Below are 23348 nucleotides of genomic sequence, written 5' to 3'. Positions count from 1 at the left end.
TAAATACTTGCCCATATTTAGTAAATAAAGTGTTGCGTGATATTTAGTTGGTTTTTTCAACCTTGTTAAATCCTGTAAGTCCGTGTGTGCATGTGCGTGTGCGTGTAAAATATAATATGCAAAGTGCCACCAAAATAACACACTATTATTAAAAGAACCAAGTTGCTATAAGCAACTGGATTATGGCTATAGCGCCTTTCTGTGGCTATTGGCTGCATGACAACAAATTGGAACACAAACTTGGTCCAGTTATTATAAGTACCGTCCTCATTCCTGTTATTCCAAATTAAATATTATCTACACAATACCTACACAAAGGCACATTTTGTATTTATAAAAAAAATGTGCGTCTGCTAAACTGTTATAATTTGACAACGTGAACCCTCCTTTCCAGTAGGAGCGCTGTTCCAAACCAAACGTTGTCAATTTTAATAGGCGGATGTGTCCGTATTGTTGTTCCGGTATTGTGCGTCTTCGTCGTGTGTGTAGTAAAGATGTCCGCCAGTGTGGCTAAACCGCCTTCTAAAAATGCCCCTAAAACAAACGCAGCAGCCACCGGAGCAGCGGGAGCAACCGGTGGAGCACCGGTTATTCCTCTCGCCTCCCCGCTAATGGGGAAAAAGAAGAAACCCTTCCTGGGGATGCCTGCCCCACTAGGCTACGTTCCCGGTTTGGGCAGAGGGTAAGCTAACGTTTTAGCCTTTTTGCTAGCCATACCTGTCCGTGAATTTAACTTTAATTCTTCTTCCTAATGTACATGTTGCATAGTAATTTATGATTACTCTGTAATATAATAAAATCAAGGCTGTGGTCAACGTCTAACATGAAGATGAATCTGATTCAGGTGTGCTTTATTATTATATTATTATTTTGATTTACACGACACCGGTATTAATATACCCTTTTGTTTTTTTGCTATTTAAAATTTGTTCCAAAGTTATAGAACTTTTTCATCTTTCTTTTCATTGACATTCTTGCTGGACACAGAAACACTCAACGTATGAAAATTATTAGGTTAAAGTGATTATAAAAAGTCAAGTGCAAAGTTTCACAAAACAAAACAAACATTGGTCAAGAGCCAGAGTCCACTGACGCCAATCAGCTAATGTTCAATCTTACAACCAGCATACATGGAAAAAATAAAAGACACATCAATAGTTGTTTATAGTGCTTTGTAAGGTGTAGAACACTATATAAGGTTCATTTTATATGTGATACAGTTCATGAAATTAGCATTAAGGGTCGTTGGCACTATTGCGTACAAAAAAATTGTGTGCACAGATTGACACATATTGGGGGCATGATCAAGAGTGTGACTCATTCAGTGACCCTTTCTGACCATCTGCGATGGCTACACGTGTACCCACTTCTTTATTGTGTTCTTCAGGGCTACTGGTTTCACGACCCGTTCTGACATTGGTCCAGCTCGTGATGCCAATGATCCAGTAGATGACCGACATGCACCCCCAGGAAAGAGAACGGTTGGGGACCAAATGAAGAAGAACCAGGAAGAGGATGAAGAAGATCTGAATGACACAAATTATGATGAGGTGCGTTGTATACATTTGGGGATGAGCTACTCCTCTTATTCTTTGTATACTTGAAAATATGCAACTCTAAATTTTCCAGTTTAACGGATATGCCGGGAGCCTGTTCTCCAGCGGTCCTTACGAGAAGGACGACGAAGAAGCAGATGCCATATATTCGGCTTTGGATAAAAGGATGGATGAAAGACGCAAAGAAAGAAGGTTGATTGAAAAGCACATCTTTTATGACTTCTGAGTCAATTTTTGATGAATAGCTTTCTTTTGTGTTTTAAGGGAGCTGAGAGAAAAGGAGGAGATTGAGAAATACCGTATGGAGCGACCCAAAATTCAGCAGCAGTTTTCAGATCTCAAGGTACAGTATGGAACGACTCTACCAATCTTCTCAAATGTGCTGCTTTTATCCTCAGATTCCCCCACCTCTCATTTCTCATCTTTTCCATACAGAGGAAACTGGCAGAGGTCTCCGAGGAGGAGTGGCTTAGCATTCCTGAAGTGGGAGACGCCAGGAATAAGCGCCAGAGGAACCCACGCTTTGAGAAACTCACTCCTGTCCCGGACAGCTTTTTTTCCAAGCACCTTCAGACAGGAGAAAACCACACAAGTGTGGATCCTCTGAAGGGGGTCGGTAGACATGCAAATACATATTCAATGTGAATGAAAAAATATGGTTCTGGTTTATGTGTTCAGCCTTGCTATGTATGAACACTCAACTGTTGTTGTCTTTTCTCTCCACTAGCTTGGTGGTCTGAACACTCCATACCCAGGAAGCATGACGCCAGGGCTGATGACGCCAGGGACGGGAGACCTTGACATGAGGAAAATTGGTCAGGCCAGGAACACACTCATGGATATGAGACTCAGTCAGGTAAGCATTTGGGCCCAACTCTTTGGGATCTTTTGAGGCCGATTCCAATAGTCATCAGAAATCGTTTTGGGAAAGATGCTTATTGGGTTGTGGAAAAAAATTCTGCCTGACACCAACACTTGACAACATTTGATGTTGCATGAGAAACTATTGCCAACCGTGTAATCAGGCCAGCACCCCACCTTTCAATTAGTAGTTGAGTTCATGATTTTGTTTGTCAAGTGTCTGCCTATTTTTTACACCAGGTGTCTGACTCAGTCAGCGGTCAGACGGTGGTGGATCCAAAAGGTTACCTGACTGACCTCAACTCCATGATCCCCACACACGGAGGAGACATCAGGTATAGTGCCACGCCCAAGGTTTATGTGCTTTATTTGCCCACAATGTATTTGCTGATTTCCTCATGCTCTGTGTTGTCCAGTGACATTAAAAAGGCTCGTCTGCTATTGAAATCCGTGAGGGAGACAAACCCTCATCACCCGCCTGCCTGGATTGCCTCAGCCAGGCTGGAAGAAGTAACTGGGAAACTGCAGGTGGCCCGGAACCTCATCATGAAAGGCACAGAGATGTGTCCCAAGGTAAAGGAGAAAAAAGACTGACCTTAGGGCATACATGCAAGTGTGTGTTTCTTCGTGTACATGTGTGTGTGGTCAAAAGCAAGAACCTTGACACCCACTTCTACTAGGTAAAGGATGCGTGTTTCATTGACCAGCTATTGGTTGACGTCTCAGTTACATAAATGTTACGAGTCAACATTTACCTGCTATTGGCTTTCCTTCTCAGGTCATAGCTTGACCTTCAGCAAAACTGTGGTTGTTGTCTGTGTCCATCAGAGCGAGGACGTGTGGCTGGAGGCAGCCAGGCTGCAGCCTGGTGACACGGCAAAAGCTGTTGTAGCTCAAGCTGTCCGCCACATGCCGCAGTCGGTCCGAATCTACATCAGAGCTGCGGAGCTAGAAACAGACGTCAGAGCCAAGAAAAGAGTCCTCAGGAAGGGTAAGGCTCAGGTTTAATGTACCACCTTCATTTTGCTGTGTGTGTGGTTTTTAAGCGGCTCCTGGTATTCATGCAGCCCTAGAGAATGTGTCCAAGTCAGTCCGTCTTTGGAAGACAGCCGTCGAGCTGGAGGAGCCAGAAGATGCCAGAATTATGCTGAGCCGAGCAGTGGAGTGTTGCCCAACAAGTGTGGAGGTACTTGTTGAACCAATGCTGCCTTTTGACTCCCTAATGTGAAAAATCCCATCAGAGCTCTTTACTCTTTCCGTCCGTGGTCTTTAGCTGTGGCTGGCTTTGGCTCGCCTTGAGACGTACGAGAACGCCCGACGCGTCTTGAACAAGGCCCGTGAGAACATCCCCACCGACCGCCACATTTGGATCACCGCTGCAAAGTTGGAGGAGGCCAATGGCAACACGCAGATGGTGGAAAAGATCATTGAGAGAGCCATCACCTCACTGCGTGCCAACGGGGTGGAGATCAACAGAGAGCAGTGGATACAGGTGACACCCCAATATTCTCGTGTAGGGCAGCCTTGGTAACTTTTTGTTGAGTGGTGATGCTGCGACAGTCAAGCTCATTTTCCGGCCAGGTGGCCAGTCTAACAGTCAATTTAAGTCTTTGCATTTAAAATTAATTAATCAGTTGCTCCGGGTGTTCATGCTACGTAGTGCGTCATAATTGTACAACAGATGGCAGTGAAAAGACCAAGAGATGAATATACTGTCGATGCCCTTCTTTGCTGGCAGGACGCAGAGGAGTGCGACAAAGCGGGCAGCGTGGCCACCTGCCAGGCCGTAATCAGAGCGGTCATTGGGATAGGCATCGACGAGGAAGACCGCAAGCACACCTGGATGGAGGACTCTGATAGTGTGCGTATATTTAATTGTCATTAAAAAAAAGATGCGATATTTGTGAGGGTCCTTGAACACTAATATTTTTGTGTTTCAGTGTGTGGCGCACGGAGCATTGGAGTGTGCCAGGGCCATCTATGCTCATGCTCTGCAGGTGTTCCCCAGTAAGAAAAGCGTGTGGCTTCGAGCGGCCTACTTTGAGAAGAACCACGGAACCAGGTAAAGAATAGGCTCCCTTCAAAGGCAATCTTAAGTACTCAATCATCTGGTTCATATTTTGCACCTACCTGTCAGGGAGTCTTTGGAGACACTCCTCCAGAAAGCCGTGGCTCACTGTCCAAAGGCGGAGGTACTCTGGCTTATGGGAGCCAAATCCAAGTGGCTAGCTGAGGACGTGCCCGCCGCCAGAAGTATCCTCGCTCTGGCCTTTCAGGTAATCGAGGATCTTCTCAAAACTAAGTAGTCTCCAGTCTGAAGAAAGCTGTATATTTAATGTTTCAGCTACTGTGCTTAACAAATGAGTAAACCCCATTTTTTTAAAAATCTGTATGAATTCCTTCATGGGTTTTTCACTCTGTTTGGATTAGATTCTGGATTTGTCATGCTTTTCTAACACATCTGTTGGGGTGTCCTCATTTATGTTGAGCGTTGTATTTACACTGTTTCACACTCTCCCACAGGCTAACCCAAACAGTGAGGAGATCTGGCTGGCTGCTGTCAAGCTGGAGTCCGAAAATAACGAGTACGAGAGAGCTCGCCGGCTGCTAGCCAAAGCTCGCAGCAGCGCGCCCACAGCGAGAGTGAGTTCTTCCTTCCCACTTTCCCCTCTTGAGCCATCTCCAAATCCTTCAACCTGCAGCTACAGTCTATCCCCCACTGTTCAGTGTTGGAGTTCAGAATCTGTTCAACTCCTCTGTGTGCACGACTCTTTAGTTTGTTTGCAAAGTATACAAAGTAACACCTTAAAACCGGCACGTTTCGAATGTTTTCGTTACCTTCGGATCCATCTTTGCATTGCGAATAGTTGCGGTGTCAGGTTAACTTTATAGAAATCCTGTTGATAACATAATGTGCATCAAGTTGGGGCCTGCTCGATTCTGAAACCTTAGCTTATGCTGACAGCAGTGCATTTGATCACTTTCTCTCTTGGGTGATCTGAGAATGATGTTTGCTGACAGATAACATCCCATGAGTCTTGATTTTCTTTTGACTTTGCTGACTGCTCCATCTGAAAAGCTGTCATGATATGACATTAATAAGGCACTTGAGCCGCCGCACACGCACTCACAAAGGGTCATTCCAGTTCACTGCAGCCATATTAACTGAAACGAATGTTGTCTTGAAAGGTTTTTATGAAGTCGGTGAAGTTGGAGTGGGTGTTAGGCAACATTGAAGCTGCTCAGGAGCTGTGCACCGAGGCCCTGAAACACTATGAGGACTTTCCCAAACTCTGGATGATGAGGGGCCAAATTGAAGAACAATGTGACGCCATGGATAAAGCCAGAGAGGCCTACAACCAAGGGGTGAGCTACTTATTCAAATGCTCTCATTTTGACCTCTAAGCAGCTAACATCCCATATTTTCCACACAGTTGAAAAAGTGTCCCAACTCAGTGGCCCTGTGGCTTCTGACATCGCGTCTGGAAGAACGAGTGGGACAGCTGACCAGAGCCAGAGCCATCCTGGAGAAGGCGCGACTCAAGAACCCACAGAGTCCCGAGTTGTGGTGAGGAAAGGCACACCACAGAAAACAGAGGGAGGAACTTGTACACACAAAATCATCACTCACACCAGACTTGTTGCCCGTGTCTCCCGCTAACCAGGTTGGAATCGGTCCGATTAGAATTTCGTTCAGGACTGAAGAACATTGCAAACACACTGATGGCCAAAGCTCTGCAAGAATGTCCTAATTCAGGTGAGAGTACCGTTTTTTTCCGTGTATAGTGCGCAAAATTTTACTAATTTATTGTCCTAAAATCTGGGGTGCGCATTATACATGGGTACAAAAAAAAAAAAAAAAAAAAAAATTTTTTTTTTTTAATTTTTTTTTTTTTTTTTTTTAAGTCCCAATGATCGTCACACACGCAGGGAGGCAATGGGTCCCATTTTTATAGTCTTTGGTATGGTCTTAACTAGGCTGGATGTAATTTTTTTTGTTGGCGTTGATTTCTCCGACTGCCCGTAAACGCACCACCGCGCTTCGTGCGCGCACGGGACAGCAAACGAGCAGGTGATCGAGCAAGCGTCTGATACGAGAGCATTGCGGTCGCATGGAGCGTGTTTGAAGTGAACAGCAGAGAAGAAAGGCAAAGTGTTGTGAAATAAAATGCACAGAACGGATGCGCAAGACACGTCAGCTATATAAAGAGCGAGAGTTGTTTTCTTCCTATTAGTTTCAATTCACAGTTTAATTAGCAGTTTCAATCAGCAAATAACAAAATGCGTATTACAGGTAATATTTTATTTCACAACACTTTGCCTTGTTCCTTTGGTCTCTGCTGTTCATCCTGAAACACAAAGGCGCTCTTTAAGCAATGCGACAGTGAGCGCCCGGCGCGCTGCGGTTGCGCGACCGCACCAAATTAAGCTCCCTGCGCAGTGCGCACTGAGGTCCACTTAAATTTTAGAAAGTACATCAGGACTTTAAAAATATCTTCTAAATTTCAGCGACGGCTCTGTCACAATAATCGACCAGCCCGGTGCAGTTGGGCGGTCGGCGGCGCGCTACGGTTGAGCGTTCTCTCGCGCCCTCTCTCTCTCGCTCTCTCTCGCTCTCGCACACACGCAAACCGGATATCATACGGAGGCCGCCATTACAGATGCGCAGAACGGATGAGCAAGACACGTCAGCTATATAAAGAGCGAGAGTTCAGTTCTCTACCTAAATCCGTATTACAGGTAATATTTTATTTCACAACACTTTGCCTTGTTCCTTTCTTCTCTGCTGTTCACTTCAAACACGCTCCATGCGCACGGAGCGCGGTGGTGCGTTTATGGGCAGTCGGAGAAATCAACGCCAACAAAAAAAATTACATCCAGCCTAGTTAAGACCATACCAAAGACTATAAAAATGGGACCCATTGCCTCCCTGCGTGTGTGACGATCATTGGGACTTAAAAAAAAAAAAAAAAAAAAATAAAAAATAAAAATTTTTTTTTTAAAAAATTCATAAAAATTGGGTGCGTATTATACATGGGTACAAGCTTTTTTCCAGCATCAGCATGCCATTTTTAGGGGTGCGTACTATACATGGGGGCGCACTATACACGGAAAAAAACGGTATAACCAATGCGGGATGAAGCCATTCACTTAATTCAGTGTACTAATTTCATTCCAATTCGTCTTTGTTCCAGGCATCCTGTGGGCCGAGGCCGTCTTTTTGGAAGCCAGGCCACAGAGGAAGACCAAGAGTGTGGATGCTTTGAAGAAATGTGAACACGATCCACATGTGTTGCTCGCCGTAGCCAAGTATGACTGCATCCTTCAATGTATTCTGTTCAAGATTCCTTGTGAGTTCCAGCGTTGTAATGCAAATGTGTAACCTTAGGTTGTTCTGGAGTGAGCGGAAGATCACCAAAGCCAGAGAGTGGTTCCTCCGCACAGTCAAGATCGAGCCTGACCTGGGAGATGCTTGGGCTCTCTTCTACAAGTTTGAGCTGCAGCATGGAACAGAAGTAAGATCCCCTTTTCCCTGATATAGAGGGGCACTTTATTAAAAAATGTTCTTTGCAATGTTCTGTGTCCCCCACGAGTATAAACATATTCTTCAAATTAATATGTTTATGGAATAAGAATTAGATGGAGAGTGACATTTTTTACGGCACTGCCGCCTTTGTCGACTGAAATTGAGATCAAAATCCCCCCGGGGGTCCCATTGTGGACGTCACTGCTCACATTTCTGTTTGGGACTTTCACAATGCAAATGTCACAGATAATAATAGAGTTAATATTCTGATTCATCAGTTATTGCCAAATCTTGGAATCAACTTTGGCCATTAAAGTCCACAACAATCGGGCCTTAGTTCTAATACTCACTGTCATCCAATAGGAGCAGCAGGAAGAAGTGCGCAAGCGCTGTGAGAATGCCGAGCCACGTCACGGAGAGTTGTGGTGCGCTGAGTCTAAACATGTTCTGAACTGGCAGAAGAAGACAACAGAGATTCTTGCACAAGTTGCAAGCAAGATCAAAAACACATTCTGAGACTGAGGAGCTGGACTCAACACAGGATGCAAATCACATTACCCAGCTCAGCTTTTTTGCGTGTTTTTGTCCATTTCCAGCAGACACAATGTAAATTGAGTATCTCTGGCTTTGTGATCACCTGTGAAATAAGGCTTTCATAACAAATTGAAAATACAAGTTGCTGTTTGACTTCTTTTTTTTTTTTTTTTAGACCGTGACTGCTCGATGATGACATAATGATGATTAAATCTCAATCCATGTGTGCAGCTGAATCCCAAATATTATTGCGAGTGTTCCAAATTGTATATTCAATGAGATATGAAAACACCATAATGAGACATTGTTGCTTGTGTTGTAAACTAGCAACCCCTTTCTACAGCAGTGAGCATCCAGCACTCCTGCGATCCTTGCGTAGAAGAGGAAAAGAAAAGCAGCGTGAGAGAGACAGAAATATGTCTCTTGATGTCCCCTTAGTGTTTAGATTGAACTCAGAAGTTACTCATTCTCCATTATTTTATTTTTATCGCATTCCTTGTCCGGTTGTAGTCTTGTTTTTGTAGTTTGTTAGACATGGATTCGCAATACTTTATTGGCCAACAATAAATTGTTGCACCACCTCCCCTTGCTGTTATTCTTGTGCGTTTGTCAGAAGTGAGCACACAATTTGCTTCACATGCCGCGTGAGTAAAAGTGGTTATTATTTTCTTTGACTTGGCACGACCGCGATTAAATCAAGCAAAGAGGAAGCCATCCACGACTGGGAATGAAAATAGAGCCGAGGTGACATTGGATAAGGAATGTACGCTTCACTGCATCCTTTTTTGGAAGATTTTGTGCTGCAAGATGAGGTTTGCATAGAACTCGATCCAGGTGAATCCTGACTCTTCAGGTGGCAGTTTGCTCGTCTGTCGATCTGCAGGTTGAAGATGATATAAATGGTGAGTGTGCTTTTAGTTATTAGGTAACTATGGAAGTTTAACTGTTATCACAATAAACGTTCTGACAAGGTTAATTACTGCACTTTCCCAATATGCTATGTCATCAACTTTCCTATGCAGTTGTATAAAGTAAAATTGTATCGACTGTTGACAATATAAATTTGCTTGATACTCAATTTGACCCAATTTTTCTGTTATTTGGCAAAAATAAAACCAATTTGCTAAATTCTATCCAAAAAAAGGGTTGATTTGTGCAAATGAACCCCGGATGTCTGGTCAAATTGGGTTGCTTTTAACCCAGCATTTTAAGGATGCAGCCTATAGTATTCCTGGTGCTCCACAAATAATTATTTTTTTGTGTGTTAAAATTGTCTGTGCCTAAAGGTCCAAATCTAACACTGATTGGCATTTTTTTATTTTGCCCTATTTGTTTCTCAAAGTGTCAAACTGGAAAGCTACTCAGCAGTGTCCTGGCACTTCTCTTATTGGTCACCTCTTGTGGAAAACGTAGATGTAACTATCAAGAAATACTGGGCTCGTACAGCGAGGTCATCTTTGTGGAGCTACAGAATCTGGTAATCGGGCTCAGTGGTCTCATTGTGACACAACGGGTTATCGGTCCAAACGTTTGTCATGCTTTGTTTGTAGAATTTGACAGATTCAAATGATACGCCCAAAGCAAGGGACCCCTGTCCCGGAAAGGTAGGAGTTGTACTCCATCACTACAGACAGGGCAATGAGTAATAATTATTGTTGATTTTTTTTTTTTTTTTACACTTATTTGTACTGTCATCAAAAATAGCAGACTCATCACATCCTGCGCTCCATTTTTGTAATGACTCAGCGGATGCGCTGTCAGCGAGGTGGCTATCGCCCCTCGGACCTGGATCGGCCTCTCGACAACATGGAGAGACTCATTGTTCTTAACTGCAGTCCAAATTCCCTGGTAAGATGCCAAGTACTAGGATTGCTGACTGTAATAGTTTATTTTATTTGCATAATTATCAACCACTAATTAGCAAATAACCAAACAAGGGGACAATTAAGCGTCAGACATCCTTTTTGGTTGTAAACTTGAAAATAACAGTGTCAAGGTTGAATGGAAGGTCACATATTATTTTTCAAATAATAACAGCTTTCTTTCATTATTCCAGGGTAAGACTGTTTCTTGTACAGATGTCAAGAAAATTCAAGGAAAGAAGAGAAATAAGATCAGGTTAATTAAAGCTATCAAAGCACTCATAAATTGTTGGCAGAAACTTCAGAGTGTCTCTGTGCAAAGCACGTAAAGCTCTGTCACGGATGGCGATTGTCAAACTGGCTCCCCCCCCCCCCCCCCTTCCCTACACTAGGTATAATCTGGATTTGTGAATGAATGGATGTACAATACGTTGACTGTAAGCATCGTCAAAAATATCTTATATTATTGTGAACATTGTTTTTTTATAGATATGTGTCAATTTTCTAAGCTGTTTCTTTTTGTGACGTATTTGTGACCAACCATTACTGTTAAATATACGTGTTTCTGCCAAATCTGTTAATTTTAGTTTTTTAAAAATGCAATGTCTTTGGAACTGTAAAATTGTCAGTACTGGCTCATAACAGCAATTTCAGCAGTAAAAGAAAGTTATTCAATACAATCGTAATGGGTACTTTTTTTTTTTTTTAAGTTATTGTTGGTAGGAACTAGGGATGGGCGATACCAATGATTTTGGAATCGATCCGATACCAAGTATTTCCTACCCAAAATACCCGATATTCGATCCAATATCGATACCGGAAGTGTAATGTCCCGCCAAAAAAACAATTTAAATGCAGTGGCATTCTTGCTCTTGGAGACTCATCTATTGAATTTTGTAGAAAAAAGTATTACGTCATGTACATGAATTATTAACCTTTTTAGACATTAGTGCATTAGTGGAAGATGCATATTAATAGTATAACTGTAGTGGGTTGACATAATTCACCCGGAACCTAAGTTCACGTTGCCGAGTTCCGGTGGGATGTTTTACACGTGTGGGAGTTTCCTGTTTGAGGAGTGTGCGTTAGGATCTCGAGGGAAAAAGAGTCGGCCCGTGGTTGCGAGAAGATAATTATAAATGTCATTAAAACAACTGCCGTTGGCACCGTCATTTACCACTCCGCCTCCGACTCCAGTCCTTGCACACCACATAACTTTAATAAAAAGGAGCTATTCTTTACTTTTTTCTCTCTCTCTGTTATTGGGAAAACGTTTTGTCTTTTAGTATAATCTAAAAAGAGACATGGTACCAACAGAGATGCAGGGCTTAATCGTCATGAGCAGCAAAACTATCAATTTGTAAAGCCACTGGATACTTACATTTAATATTGTAATACTTTAGTGTTGTTTATAGGAAGTGGAGTTACAAATAAAACGTATGGCGTTCGACCACAAATTGAAAAGGGGAAAACTTTATATATTTGACATATTTCACATTTTGCCTCGTTGTTATTAAGTAAAATATAATATCCCCAAACCAGACTTCTCTTGCGTTCGGACTGGGCCGCCACCGTGGCCATGCTTGTTTGTGTTTGTTTGGATTGGAACGGGGGGCGGAGGAGGAGGGCTTGGCTTGTGAGAAAAGGGGGCGGAAGCAGAGCAGGACACGCCGGTGCAGCAGGCGGGAGGAAAAGTAGGGCTAGCATGAGTGCAAGTCGTCAAATTGGAGCAGAAAAAAAATGAGGAAAAATATTATTAAATAATTGTAAGTATCGATATTTTAGCTAGGAAGATCGATACTCAAACATGAGCAGCCTGGATCGATATATCGATCTTTTGGTATCGATCCGCCCATCCCTACTAAACTGTACCATGCGTAATTAACTAACTACTACTGTACTATGAGTACTCAGAGGGGTAACGCGTCTCGTTCGCGAGGCCAAAAGTACCAGAACACCGTCGCCTTCAAGAATGACAAATACGGAGCGAGTGTGCAAGTCAAGGTAAGACTTGTTTGCCAGACGCCCGAAAAAAACACCTATACAAATGCATGCACGAATGCTTGTTTAGTGTTTTCAAAATTGGCATTCGCTTTGTGTCAAATCTTTAACATTCTTTAAACGCAGAAGGCGAACTCCAAAATCCACGATGGACTATGTCAACACTGCAAGGGAGTTCTCGAGTGGAAAGTCAAGTACAACAAATATAAATCTCTAACACAGCCTCGGAAATGGTATGTCAATGTATAAACATAAAACAGTAAGCATGGTGATAATTGTATTCGTCTGTAACCTGAAAATGACCCTGACCCATAACCTATTGTGATGCTAATTATTTTTGCTATCACAATAATAAAGATGGATCTTTTCCTATTTCAGCATCAAATGTTCTCAGAAGACTGTGAAGGATGCTTACCATGTCATTTGTAAGCCCTGCTCTCTTCAGCTGGAAATATGCTGCAAGTGCGGGAAAGAAGAGGACATTGTCATCCCGTAAGTATTAACCAATGCGTATCGTATTTGTTTGATCAATATTTTCTCTCTAGAATTGCAGTGGTGCTATATAACATTTTAAGACCATTTCTTACAACAGAAGGATTTAATCATTTATTCTTGATTAGCATTTTATTGTTTGAGGAGACTGCCATCCTGTGGCTGAGTTACCTCACACAAGTTACTTTGTTTTGACAGTAGAGGGCGTAATATAGCAGATAAAAGTTGTGGTTTTGAGTCAGAAATTTGAACCGTTTCTATTTGGTTTGGGCCAAATAGGAAACAACATAACTGTGTAATTATGTCATCTCACACACACATTTACACCCTGTTGGAACCTACTACAGTTTGGGAGCTCATGCTCTCAAGTAGGGGTGTAACGATACATCGATACACATCGATTAATCGATATAATGCTCTACGATTTATTGGTATCGATGCTAAAGGTAAACATCGATTTATATCGCCGTGTTTGACCTCGGACATTAGACGCGACTTTATTTTGAAATCCAGTTCATTGTTGCTTGCTTCCTCTTTCCGGCGTTGTTGTGTTGTGAGCAGAGCACGCGCGTGAAAGGGGAGGGGACAACTAGTCCGCGGCTCCTGGGCTGGTGCTATGGCTAGTGTCCAAAAAGACGAGGAAATTTGCTCCCCTTTAGGCTTCAAGTCATTCGTTTGGAAGCACTTTGGATTCCAAAGAAAAGATGGCTCAACGGCCAAGACACGTGCAGTTTGTAAATTCTGCCATGCGGTGATCAAATATTCAGGGAGCACAAATCTCGCCGCACATTTAAAGAAAAAACACGACATCAAAGTTCAGTGTTAAAGTAAGCAATTTGTATACTACAATACTCTTGTAATTTCCTAAATAAAGAGTTTGCAGTGCCTTGTTGATTTCGCGTATGAATTGTTATAAATCAGGATATTGTTATATATTTTTTACTAAAAAAAAAAAAAAATCGATCGTAGAGCACTATATCGCGATATATCGTGAATGAATCGCAGCAGGCTTTAAGATATCGGCAAATATCGTATCGTAGTTCTTTATATCGATATTATATCGTATCGTGACAAAACCCGCGATTTACACCCCTATTGTTCAATATTCACACGATGGACTGGGACCCGGAGCTGTGCAAGTATGACACCTAGTGGTCACCCGTGTACGTGCAACATTAGCTCCGCGACCCTTCACTTGTGCTTTTTCTTGATTCCAATCAGATATTTTGGTATCCCAATGGAGATTCTGCCCCGAGTGAGAAGTTCCTCTGAAATCTACGGCCTCATGGTGAGCCACCGTCACAATTTTTTTTTTCTTTTTAATATTGCCAGGCCGCTTCCGAAATAACCAGAGCTGTTGCGAGTGCATGAACGTTGACTGAGAAACTCTTGTCGGCATTATTTTTGTGTGCCATTGTCTCCCCTCTCTCACCGGTAGAAAATAAGTTCTAGCTGGGTAAGTCATTTTGTAACTCGCCACTTCCCTCATCGGGCTAAAGTTAGTCACCCGGCCGCTTCCGTTCCGCACGCTCATTTCCAACTTGTATTGCCGAACAAGTTTGAAGAATGCAAAGGCAAAATGTGCCGTTCTAATTGAATGTAAACATTCTTACGCTGCCATTTGGAAATGGGCTGTTTGGCTTTGCTTCTCATGTGACCTGACGCTCGCCATCTTCTGCATGAATAAATCTCTTCACTCCTTCAACGCGCCTCACAAAGGAGTGAAGACATTGATCCATGTCCACTTGAACACTGCTCTGTTTAAAAATGTATCCTTGTCCCTGCGTTTTTTTTTTTTTTTACAAGATATTTTTGTTTATTTGTTGGACAAGAATTTGTTTTGCTGGGCATTTTCCGAGATATTCCTTGTTAAAATTGAACATTATTTGTGGGGAAAGCAGAGAGCTCATGCAACCTGCGCTATTTAAATCAATATCACCATAAGGTGCCTTTGAGACGTCACCAAGAACAACCCTTTTCCATTGAACTTCATATTTATTCGATATAGTCGATGTATTACTGTTTGAATTGCATATCGGTAAAACACCCCATTCACTTGAAAGAAATGAATCAATGCACCGCAAGTGGAATTTGCTGACATCCAACTACACACAAATGATGGCAAATTATAAAATGGTGTCTTTTTTCCAAACTCAAAAGTTGTATAACTAAAGAATTGCGATGAGGACACCAGTGGCACCTTATCGGGATATGAAGGTGTTTAATATTGCTTTATGGCAGCTGTTATTTGCCTCAATGTGGTCAAATAATCTGGGCAAGGTGGTTTCACATGAGCACCAAAGTTTTGTGTTTTGAGCATTTTCGCAATAGAATCTACCTGGGTCTTTCATTCAATGTCACCCGTGAATGTGCTTTCGTCTATTATTATTATTAATTAGTGACAAGAAATAAACGACAGTCCACCCAATGAATGTTCTGTGATCGCTTGGCAGAAATCAGGAGCGCTTTCCGGCATTCCCATTTCAGGGGTAAGTATTTCTCCATTTTTTTCAGCCCGTGCAAATGGCCGCAAATGTGACGCTTGTGCTTTTCCTCGTTAGTGTCTTGGCGATCAGTCGGCAGCGCTGGTTGGGCAGATGTGCTTCCAGGACGGGCAAGCCAAAAACACGTAAGTGCGCGCGCCATGTAGCTAAGATTAAAAATATATATATACCGTAATTTTCGGACTATAAGTCGCACCGGAGTATAAATCGCACCAGCCATAAAATGCCCAAAAAAGTAAAAAAAAACAACATATATATGTATATAAGTTGCTCCTGAGTATAAGTCGCCCCCCCCCACCCAAACTATGAAAAAAAACGCGACTTATAGTCCGAAAACTACGGTATATTTTACCCAAGTAACATGGTTCCATTTTTTTGTTTTGTGTTCTACTAGGTATGGAACAGGCTGCTTTTTGCTACGCAACACTGGCCCCAAGGTGTCGCCACTGAGCCGCAAATGTCTGGAGCTTGTCGTGTTGCCTTCAATGTTGAGCCGCTGTGTCTTTTTTTGCAGCCTGTCATGTCCGAGCACGGGCTTCTCACCACCGTGGCTTACAAACTGGGTCGAGACAAACCCGCCTGCTACGCCTTAGAGGTACAGCACCAGGAAGACGATTGTTCTGTTTTGCAGCCTCGTCCCACACCGTGTGTCGTTCCCGCCAGGGTTCCGTGGCCATCGCGGGAGCCGTTGGCTGCAGGATAATCTCGGCATCATCGAGTCGTCCGAGGAGCTCGGTATGTCGTTTGATATCGTGTATCGAGAGTTTGTCGTACAACCCGTGTAATATTTTTGTGCGCAGAGAAACTGGCCGCATCGGTTGGGACATCCTACGGTTGTTATTTCGTTCCTGCTTTCTCGGGCCTTTACGCGCCGTACTGGGAGCCCAGTGCGAGAGGGTAGGACCCAGTTTGGAACACGCTGAGCCAGACTTTTTGGTGACGGACACTTTCTTTGTGCCACAGGGTCATTTGCGGCTTAACCCGGTTTACAAATAAGAGTCACCTCGCTTTCGCCGCCTTGGAAGCGGTCTGCTTCCAGACACGAGAGGTGCCCACACACACTGGAACCCTTTTGCTCCTGCTTTTTTGAAGTCGAGCGGCCATTTTTTATTTATTTTTTGCAGATTCTGGACGCCATGAATCAGGACAGCGGCATCCCACTCACCCAGCTGCAGGTGGACGGGGGTATGACGTCCAACAGGTTGCTGATGCAGCTACAGGCCGACATACTCTGCATCCCCGTCGGTAGGCCTCGCCTTCGCCCTCCACATCCTCGTCGTCACTCTTTGACCCCAACCGTGTGAATGTTTTTTGTAGCAGAATTTAAAAAAAAAAAATTTGTCTTTAGTTTCCAAACAATCCCCTTTCTTAATTTTCCCTCAGTGAAACCATCCATGCCGGAGACCACCGCTCTGGGCGCAGCGATGGCGGCTGGCGCAGCGGAGGGCGTGAGCGTGTGGAGTTTGAACCCGGACGACTTGAGCGAAGTCACGTCGGAGAAGTTTGAGCCTCAGATCAACCCCGAAGGTATGTTTTCAAAAAGCCCACCCCGCTGTCCATGACGTGACGTTTTCCCACGTCCGTGTCCGGCAGAAAGCGAGTTTCGCTATGCCCGCTGGAAGAAAGCCGTTCAGAAGTCAATGAACTGGGAGACCACCGAGCTTCCCACCAATGGAAATGGTAGGGCTTCACGATCGGGAGGCTCCTCACCGTGACTCGAACGCTTGTTATCTGGTGGTCAGGTGAATGCAGCATCTTCTGCAGTGCCCCGCTGGGCTTCTACATCATGGGCAGCATGCTGATGCTCATTGGAGCCAATTACATTGCAGGTGAGTGTCCGTCCGTCCGTCTGTTTTCATCATGAGAGCAATCGGGGAAATTCATGAGCTTTTTCTGTCTTATCTCAAGGGCACAACTAGTCTCCTGGCAGCCAGCGAGGACAAAGACCTACTGTTGATTAAAAAAAAAAAAAAGGCAACATCTTGAAATAGTCGACTGTAAAAATATGTAACCTAAAATAAATCAGTATGAAAAAGGTCAGTCTAAAAAATTTACGATGGAAAAAAAAATTCAACTGGAAAAAAAAATCAGCTAAAAATTGCCCACCAAAAAATCAGCTAAAAGAAATCTGCAAAAAACAAACAAATCTGAAACATCTGGGTACTGTATTAAATGTCACTTTTCAGCATCAAAATTCAATGTAAAAAAAAAAGTCAACATCTTGAAATGGTCAACTGTAAAAATATTTAACCTAAAAGAAATTAGTGCAAAAAAAGTCAGTCTAAAAAAACTTAGAATGAAAAAAAAATTAAATTGGAAAAAAAAAATCTGCTAAAAATTGCCCGCCAAAAAATCTGCTAAAAAAAATCCGCAAAAAAAAAAAAAAAATGAAACATCTGGATACTGTATTAAATGTCACTTTTCAGCATCAAAATTCAATGTAAAAAAAAAAAAAAGTCAACATCTTGAAATGGTCAACTGTAAAAATATTTAACCTAAAAGAAATTAGTGCAAAAAAAGTCAGTCTAAAAAAATTCGCAATGAAAAAAAAATTAAACTGGAAAAAAAAATCAACTAAAAATTGCCTGCCAAAAAATCTGCTAAAAAATGTGCCTGCAAAAAAAAGAAAAAAATCTGCAAAAAGAAAAAAATCTGCAAAAAAATAAATAAAATCATCTGTATTAAATGTCACTTTTGTAAAAGTTGTGGGACTTCAAGCAAAGTTTCTCCAAACACAGGTAGAAAATTCTCCCCAAGTCATGTCTAGGGCTGACCTCCAGAAAAGGAAACGTTTGCTGGATGAAATCCCTGTAAATCCACCGAAGATCCCTCCTTGCGCCTACCAGCCTGGTCCTGAGCCACCCCCTCCCCAGGAGTATCAGCTCACATTATTTCAGTGGCAAATCCAACAAGAAGCGCGCAAGTTTGAAGGAGTCGCTCCCGAGTTGCTGAGCAAACAAGATGCCGACGGTGACACGTAAGTACACCTTCATTTTTCTCCAGCCACTTTCATAAGATGCATTCCAGACCACTTTGGACATGTTGTCACTGTTGCAGATGTCTTCACATAGCTGTGGCCCAAGGCAGAAGAGCTCTGGCCTACATGCTTGCTTCCAAGATGGCCGTCTACGGTGCTTTAGAGGTGAAAGAGCACAATGGGAAGGTAGCGGAGCTCCTCTCGGTCGCCATCAAGTCTCTTCACAATTTTACAAATGTGTGGCTGTCCGTCTAAGTAAAAATGAACAGGTAGGAGTGGAAATATGCATGCCACCTTTTTGTTGGCTTGTGCCTTCAGACGCCGCTTCAGGTGGCCGCGGCAGCCAATCAGCACCTCATCGTAGGTGACCTGCTAGAGCACGGAGCAAATGTCAACACCGCAGACTTGTGGGGGCGCTCCCCTCTGCACATTTGCGCTGAGAAAGGATTCCACCTCTGTCTTCAGGTTTGGAGTTGATCATTTTGGAAAAATGACTTTTTATATCGTGAAATTTAGGGAATGCCCTTTTACTGACCTGAAAACTAACCAGGGTCCAAAGAGTTGCCTCATATAGAAAACTTTGTCCAAAGAATGTACTCCCAATAGTTGCAACCGAACACCCTTTGCAGATTTTTCCAATATTCATTTTTTTTTTCTGTTTTAAAAGTTTTTGGAGGGAGGATACTCAGTTTGAAAAATGTTTGTTGGAATGGGTGTCAATTAAATGCAGGTTTATATAATGCATATAAATGACCTCAATTCAATTTTTCAATTAAACAAACAAACAAACAAACAAACAAAAACAAATCCCCCTCTACCAGCCACAAAAAAATCTAAAAACGCTGTAAATATTGAACACAAATGACGACTTGAGTCAATTTAGTTTTCTTTGCATTTGCGTTGTTGTATTATGCTGCCATCTAGTGGTCAGGTGATATACACTTGAGCTGCAATGAATTAATCATGACACAAATTGTCTAGCTCTTTATATATTGTGCTTAATATTTTTGTTATTTATTAAGTTTGTTATTGAAAGCATTACAAAAATGTTTTATTTTTTTGGAAGCTGGACACGAATTATTATTCTTTTATGTGAGATAATGAAGTGCGAATGAGTTGCCTACACTGGTCTCCATTTTTGATACTTTGTGCATCCACAGATCATCTGGAGGACTTTCTCCATGCCCGAATGTTGTCATTTATTTGTGTTTAGTATCACTTCTAGGAATTGTAAATGAAGTTATTGCCGTCATGGTATTTATGGATCTGCGGGTGCGGAGGGGAACAGTACCACACCATTTAATATTGTCTGTTTTTCCAAAAGGCTTTCTGCTGAACTTGCAGCAAGGCATTTTCACATTGTCACATATGGCAAGACACTATCTCAATGTCCCTGTGTGTAATATAACCCTTACTGTTGCAACATGAATAAAGTTAAAGGAATGGAGATGATGTGGTGATTTTTAAGTATCCATTTATTGATGTCACTTTGTTTTGCCTGGGTTCAAAATACTACAGACTTATGTCATATTCATTTAGTGTATAGTTAGGAGGCGTTTAATGACTCAAAAAAATCGGAATTAAGGGGTTTAAATCTCAAAATCGATTTAATAAAATCAGAAAGAACAACGATTAATCTAAATGTCCACAATTGACGAACCATACGCCATGGATGCGTTTTTTTTTTTTTTTTCGTGTCTGTCTGTATAGAACACCTTGTACTTTGTGTCGTTAACCGCACGTCAATTCTTTGTTGACGAAAACAACCATATCGCCACAGATGCGTTTATTTCGTGTTTGTCTGTATAAAAGACCGCGTACTCTGATCTTTGTGTCAGCCTTTAACTAACTTTAATTTAACCGCACGTCAATTCTTTGTTGACGAAAACAACCATATCGCCACAGATGCGTTTATTTCGTGTTTGTCTGTATAAAAGACCGCGTACTCTGATCTTTGTGTCAGCCTTTAACTAACTTTAATTTAACCGCACGTCAGTTCTTTGTTGACAAAAACAAGGGGCGTCCTCGTCAATCCGACGTCACTAGAACGCGGCATAAAAATAGGTGGATGTTTGTGCGTGATATATGTATTGATATGAATCAGACCCAAGACGACAGCTGTTGTTTCAGTCACTTTCTGTATTGAACTGCCGCGCCGCGCCTCCCCTCATGACGTCACACAACACAGCCCGACATCCCTAACAGTGGACTGTCACCCTGGTAACAGGCGTCTGAGCAGAGGGCAATTTAGCGTTTTATTTGGTTGCCTTGAACTACTTTTCTTTTGCCATGAATTGTATTGATGAGGTAAGTGATTTTCTCTGTTGGAGGTGGACATCTGACCGCCGGGGTCATTTCACTAAACAGGTCTCTCATTTCTCTGAAACGAACCCTGATCTCTTTTTATTTGAATGTTGCAGAATTAAAGTACCAGATGATTATGGATGCACCCAAGCAAAGCCAAGTAGGTGTTGGACCTGGCGTTCAAATGCGAAGGTGAATATGTCCCCAAGTTTCCTGTTATGTGAAATCGAAGTGAACTAACATGAGACTGTTATTGTTGATTAGAAACATGGGAGACTATGCCGAGGTTCACGGACCCTACAGAGCCAATCGCGGGTATTCAGCCTCGCTGCAGCCTCTCCAAGTCCACAACGGTCTGTCTAATCCACCGCGTGCGTCCACCCTGAGGGAATGTGAGCTCATCATCCGTCAGCTGTACAACACCAACAGTTTACAGTCCCAGCAAGTGAGGCTCACATTTCAAAGCCTTTGCCATGCATTGTGTGTCTCAACTCACGGCAACATTTGTGCGTCTTCCAGATTGTGCGCTACAAGGAGTTGCTGAAAGATATTGGGCTCAACAAGAGAATCACCCCCGAAAACTACAACCTGACCAAAGCCTTCCTTGCGGATGATATTTGGTAAGGTATCAGAAAGCGTCGCCGTGTTAGCCGTGACGTGGAAATGGTAAATTTCCAATCGAAGCGTTTTGTTTGCAGCAAATTCTCTGACAACACATTTCCGAAACTGGATCTGAAAACAGAAAAAACGTAAGTGATTCTCATTTTATTTGTCCTTACATGTGTATTTGAATGAAGGGATAGGAATTAAAACGTTTTCTTTTTAAATACAATTCTTTGATGAATCAACAAAATAGATGACGTTACTTGATTATCAAAATGATCATTAATTGCATCCCTACTTGACTATATTTGGTGTCAAACACTTCAATGCACCTTTCCATATCGAAGTGTGGAAAAAAAAAACACTTTGGTGTTTAAAAATATCTCTTAAATACTTTTGTAGACAAGTCAGGTACTATTTTAGTCAAGTGGAAGCCTGAAAAAGAATCAGCGACTGTTTTGGTCTTGCCATCTGCCTCCAGTCTACGTTCTAGTTAGGAATTGTGTTTTTGTCCTCCCCCAGGACCGCCGTTGGCCTCCCGGCGCTCACGCAGGGCCTCAACTCATCTGTGGCGGAGCGCCAGAGACGGAATCGCGCCGTGCACAGAAGCCACGTCAAGGGCACGGTGCGATGAGATGATCCAGATGCTCACCTCTCAGCTGCAACTTCGGGGACATGCAAAGTCAGTGTCCGTGTGATGTCACAGATCAAACAGCCAATCAAAAAGCCGTGGAAGAACCGAGAGAAATGTTTTTGCTGGGTAGAAGCTTGTAAACGGCAGGGATTTACAGTACCTAATGTCACCAAAGACACATATATATATATATATATCATTGTCAATTATTCTCAAAGCATCCCCTGATCTTAAGCCCCCCAAAAGAGCTACGAAAAACTCCCAAAAACCCTACTAAAAAAAATCATTTTATTTAATCGTAGTTATATATTTATCATAAATGTATCATTTATTCATATTACCTTACCATACTACCATATAACCCTAACCCTAAATATTTCTGACACGTCACCGGTCCGTAGCTTTCCATTCGCTTGTGAGTTACTCCATCATACCATATTCATTCCGGGTATTGAGAGCCAGGCTTCCTTAGTGGAGTTGTTGGTCCTCTGGGATCTCACCCCCAGCAACACGGGTTTCAATTTTGGTGGGGCCTAAAAAAATTATTATGCCCTGCATTTGACTAGGGGTGTAACGATACATCGATACGCATCGATTAATCGATCGTAGAGCACTAGATCGCGATACATCGTGAATGAACCGCAGCAGGCTTTAAGATATCGGCAAATATCGTATCGTAGTTCTTTATATCGATATTATATCGTAGCGTGAAAAAACCCGCCATTTACACCCCTACATTTGACCCATCCCCATGTGATCGAGGCTTCTGTAGTGTGGTGGTCTGTCTTCTGGGCTTTCACTCCAGCGACATGGGTTTGAGTCTGGGTCCAGCCTAAAAAATAAATTTGCAACACAGTTGATCGTGTATTTCCCCATTTAACCATCCACCTCCCTGAAGCTTAGGGTTGGGTTTAGAGCTAAGGTTAGGTTTAGAGCTAGTGTTTGGGTTAGAGCTGGGGCTAGGGTTAGCGTTAGAGCTAGGGTTAAGGTAAGAGTTAGAGCTAGGGTTAGAACTAGAGCTAGCGTTAGGATTAGAGGGTTAGGGTTAGGATTAGGGTTAGAGCTAGGTTTAGGGTTTGGGCTAGGGTTAGGGTTAGGGTTAGGGTTAGCTCGCCATTTTCTCGACTCGTACTCGCACTCTTAGGGTTAGCTCTAAGCCTTACCCTAACCCTAGCTCTAACCCTAACCCTAGCCACAGCTCTAACCCTAACACTAGCTCTAAACCTAACCCTAGCTCTTAACCTAACCCTAAGCTTTAGGGAGGTGTGCCGTTTTTTTCCGTGTATAGTGCGCCCCCGTGTGTAGTACGCACCCCTAAAAATGGCATGCTGATGCTGGAAAAAAGCTTGTACCCATGTACAATTTTTTTTTTTAATTTTTCTTTTTTTTTTTAAGTCCCAATGATGGTCACACACGCAGGGAGGCAATGGGTCCCATTTTTAGTCTTTGGTATGGTCTTAACTAGGCTGGATGTCATTTTTTTTGTTGGCGTT

The 23348-nt window shown here is 42.6% G+C and overlaps 3 protein-coding genes and 1 pseudogene across 5 annotated transcripts; all 4 read left to right on the top strand.

Moving 5' to 3' along the window:
* Positions 1 to 467: 467 nt before the first annotated feature.
* Positions 468 to 9059, top strand: prpf6 (PRP6 pre-mRNA processing factor 6 homolog (S. cerevisiae)). Its single transcript, XM_061264850.1, has 21 exons — positions 468 to 682; positions 1388 to 1550; positions 1630 to 1748; positions 1821 to 1899; positions 1992 to 2168; positions 2284 to 2412; positions 2658 to 2752; positions 2834 to 2990; positions 3246 to 3408; positions 3485 to 3603; positions 3691 to 3909; positions 4156 to 4278; positions 4358 to 4479; positions 4555 to 4693; positions 4941 to 5060; positions 5607 to 5783; positions 5852 to 5985; positions 6083 to 6174; positions 7613 to 7727; positions 7807 to 7933; positions 8308 to 9059. Exons 1-21 carry the CDS (start codon positions 495 to 497, stop codon positions 8458 to 8460), a joined length of 2910 nt encoding a protein of 969 aa, XP_061120834.1. The 5' UTR covers positions 468 to 494; the 3' UTR covers positions 8461 to 9059.
* Positions 9060 to 9200: 141 nt separating this feature from the next.
* LOC133143096 (glycerol kinase-like) lies at positions 9201 to 17556 on the top strand (annotated as a pseudogene).
* Positions 17557 to 17689: 133 nt separating this feature from the next.
* Positions 17690 to 19761, top strand: LOC133143104 (NF-kappa-B inhibitor zeta-like). 3 transcript variants are annotated; one of them, XM_061264876.1, is made up of 3 exons: positions 17690 to 18314; positions 18395 to 18479; positions 18633 to 19761. In XM_061264876.1, the coding sequence occupies exons 1-3, from the start codon at positions 18097 to 18099 to the stop codon at positions 18789 to 18791; spliced, it is 462 nt and encodes a 153-aa protein (XP_061120860.1). In that variant the 5' UTR covers positions 17690 to 18096; the 3' UTR covers positions 18792 to 19761. The 3 variants fall into 3 exon arrangements, with proteins under 3 accessions (XP_061120860.1, XP_061120858.1, XP_061120849.1); XM_061264874.1 differs by having other exon boundaries at positions 18395 to 18500; XM_061264865.1 differs by having other exon boundaries at positions 18395 to 18551.
* Positions 19762 to 20207: 446 nt separating this feature from the next.
* Positions 20208 to 22958, top strand: LOC133143116 (coiled-coil domain-containing protein 74A-like). The gene is made up of 6 exons (XM_061264890.1): positions 20208 to 20621; positions 20735 to 20810; positions 20883 to 21063; positions 21138 to 21238; positions 21317 to 21367; positions 21744 to 22958. Exons 2-6 carry the CDS (start codon positions 20749 to 20751, stop codon positions 21853 to 21855), a joined length of 507 nt encoding a protein of 168 aa, XP_061120874.1. The 5' UTR covers positions 20208 to 20621; positions 20735 to 20748; the 3' UTR covers positions 21856 to 22958.
* The last annotated feature ends 390 nt before the right edge of the window (positions 22959 to 23348 follow it).

The sequence above is a fragment of the Syngnathus typhle genome, linkage group LG2 (genome assembly GCF_033458585.1).
Source record: "Syngnathus typhle isolate RoL2023-S1 ecotype Sweden linkage group LG2, RoL_Styp_1.0, whole genome shotgun sequence".
Classification (NCBI taxonomy): Eukaryota; Metazoa; Chordata; class Actinopteri; order Syngnathiformes; family Syngnathidae; genus Syngnathus; species Syngnathus typhle.
Note: the sequence above shows the minus strand (reverse complement) of the source record. Positions and strands in the feature narration are given on the sequence as shown.

Excerpts from the sequence above, each read along its gene's own strand:
- LOC133143116 (XM_061264890.1), top strand. The coding sequence starts at position 20,749 with ATGATTATGGATGCACCCAAGCAAAGCCAAGTAGGTGTTGGACCTGGC. Across the intron at positions 21,064-21,137 it reads ACAGTTTACAGTCCCAGCAA|ATTGTGCGCTACAAGGAGTT; the intron begins GTGAGGCTCACA and ends TGCGTCTTCCAG. Across the intron at positions 21,368-21,743 it reads GATCTGAAAACAGAAAAAAC|GACCGCCGTTGGCCTCCCGG; the intron begins GTAAGTGATTCT and ends GTCCTCCCCCAG.
- LOC133143104 (XM_061264865.1), top strand. The coding sequence starts at position 18,097 with ATGTCTAGGGCTGACCTCCAGAAAAGGAAACGTTTGCTGGATGAAATC. Across the intron at positions 18,315-18,394 it reads CAAGATGCCGACGGTGACAC|ATGTCTTCACATAGCTGTGG; the intron begins GTAAGTACACCT and ends TCACTGTTGCAG. Across the intron at positions 18,552-18,632 it reads CTCTTCACAATTTTACAAAT|ACGCCGCTTCAGGTGGCCGC; the intron begins GTGTGGCTGTCC and ends TTGTGCCTTCAG.
- prpf6 (XM_061264850.1), top strand. The coding sequence starts at position 495 with ATGTCCGCCAGTGTGGCTAAACCGCCTTCTAAAAATGCCCCTAAAACA. Across the intron at positions 1,749-1,820 it reads GAAAGACGCAAAGAAAGAAG|GGAGCTGAGAGAAAAGGAGG; the intron begins GTTGATTGAAAA and ends TTGTGTTTTAAG. Across the intron at positions 5,784-5,851 it reads GAGAGGCCTACAACCAAGGG|TTGAAAAAGTGTCCCAACTC; the intron begins GTGAGCTACTTA and ends TTTTCCACACAG.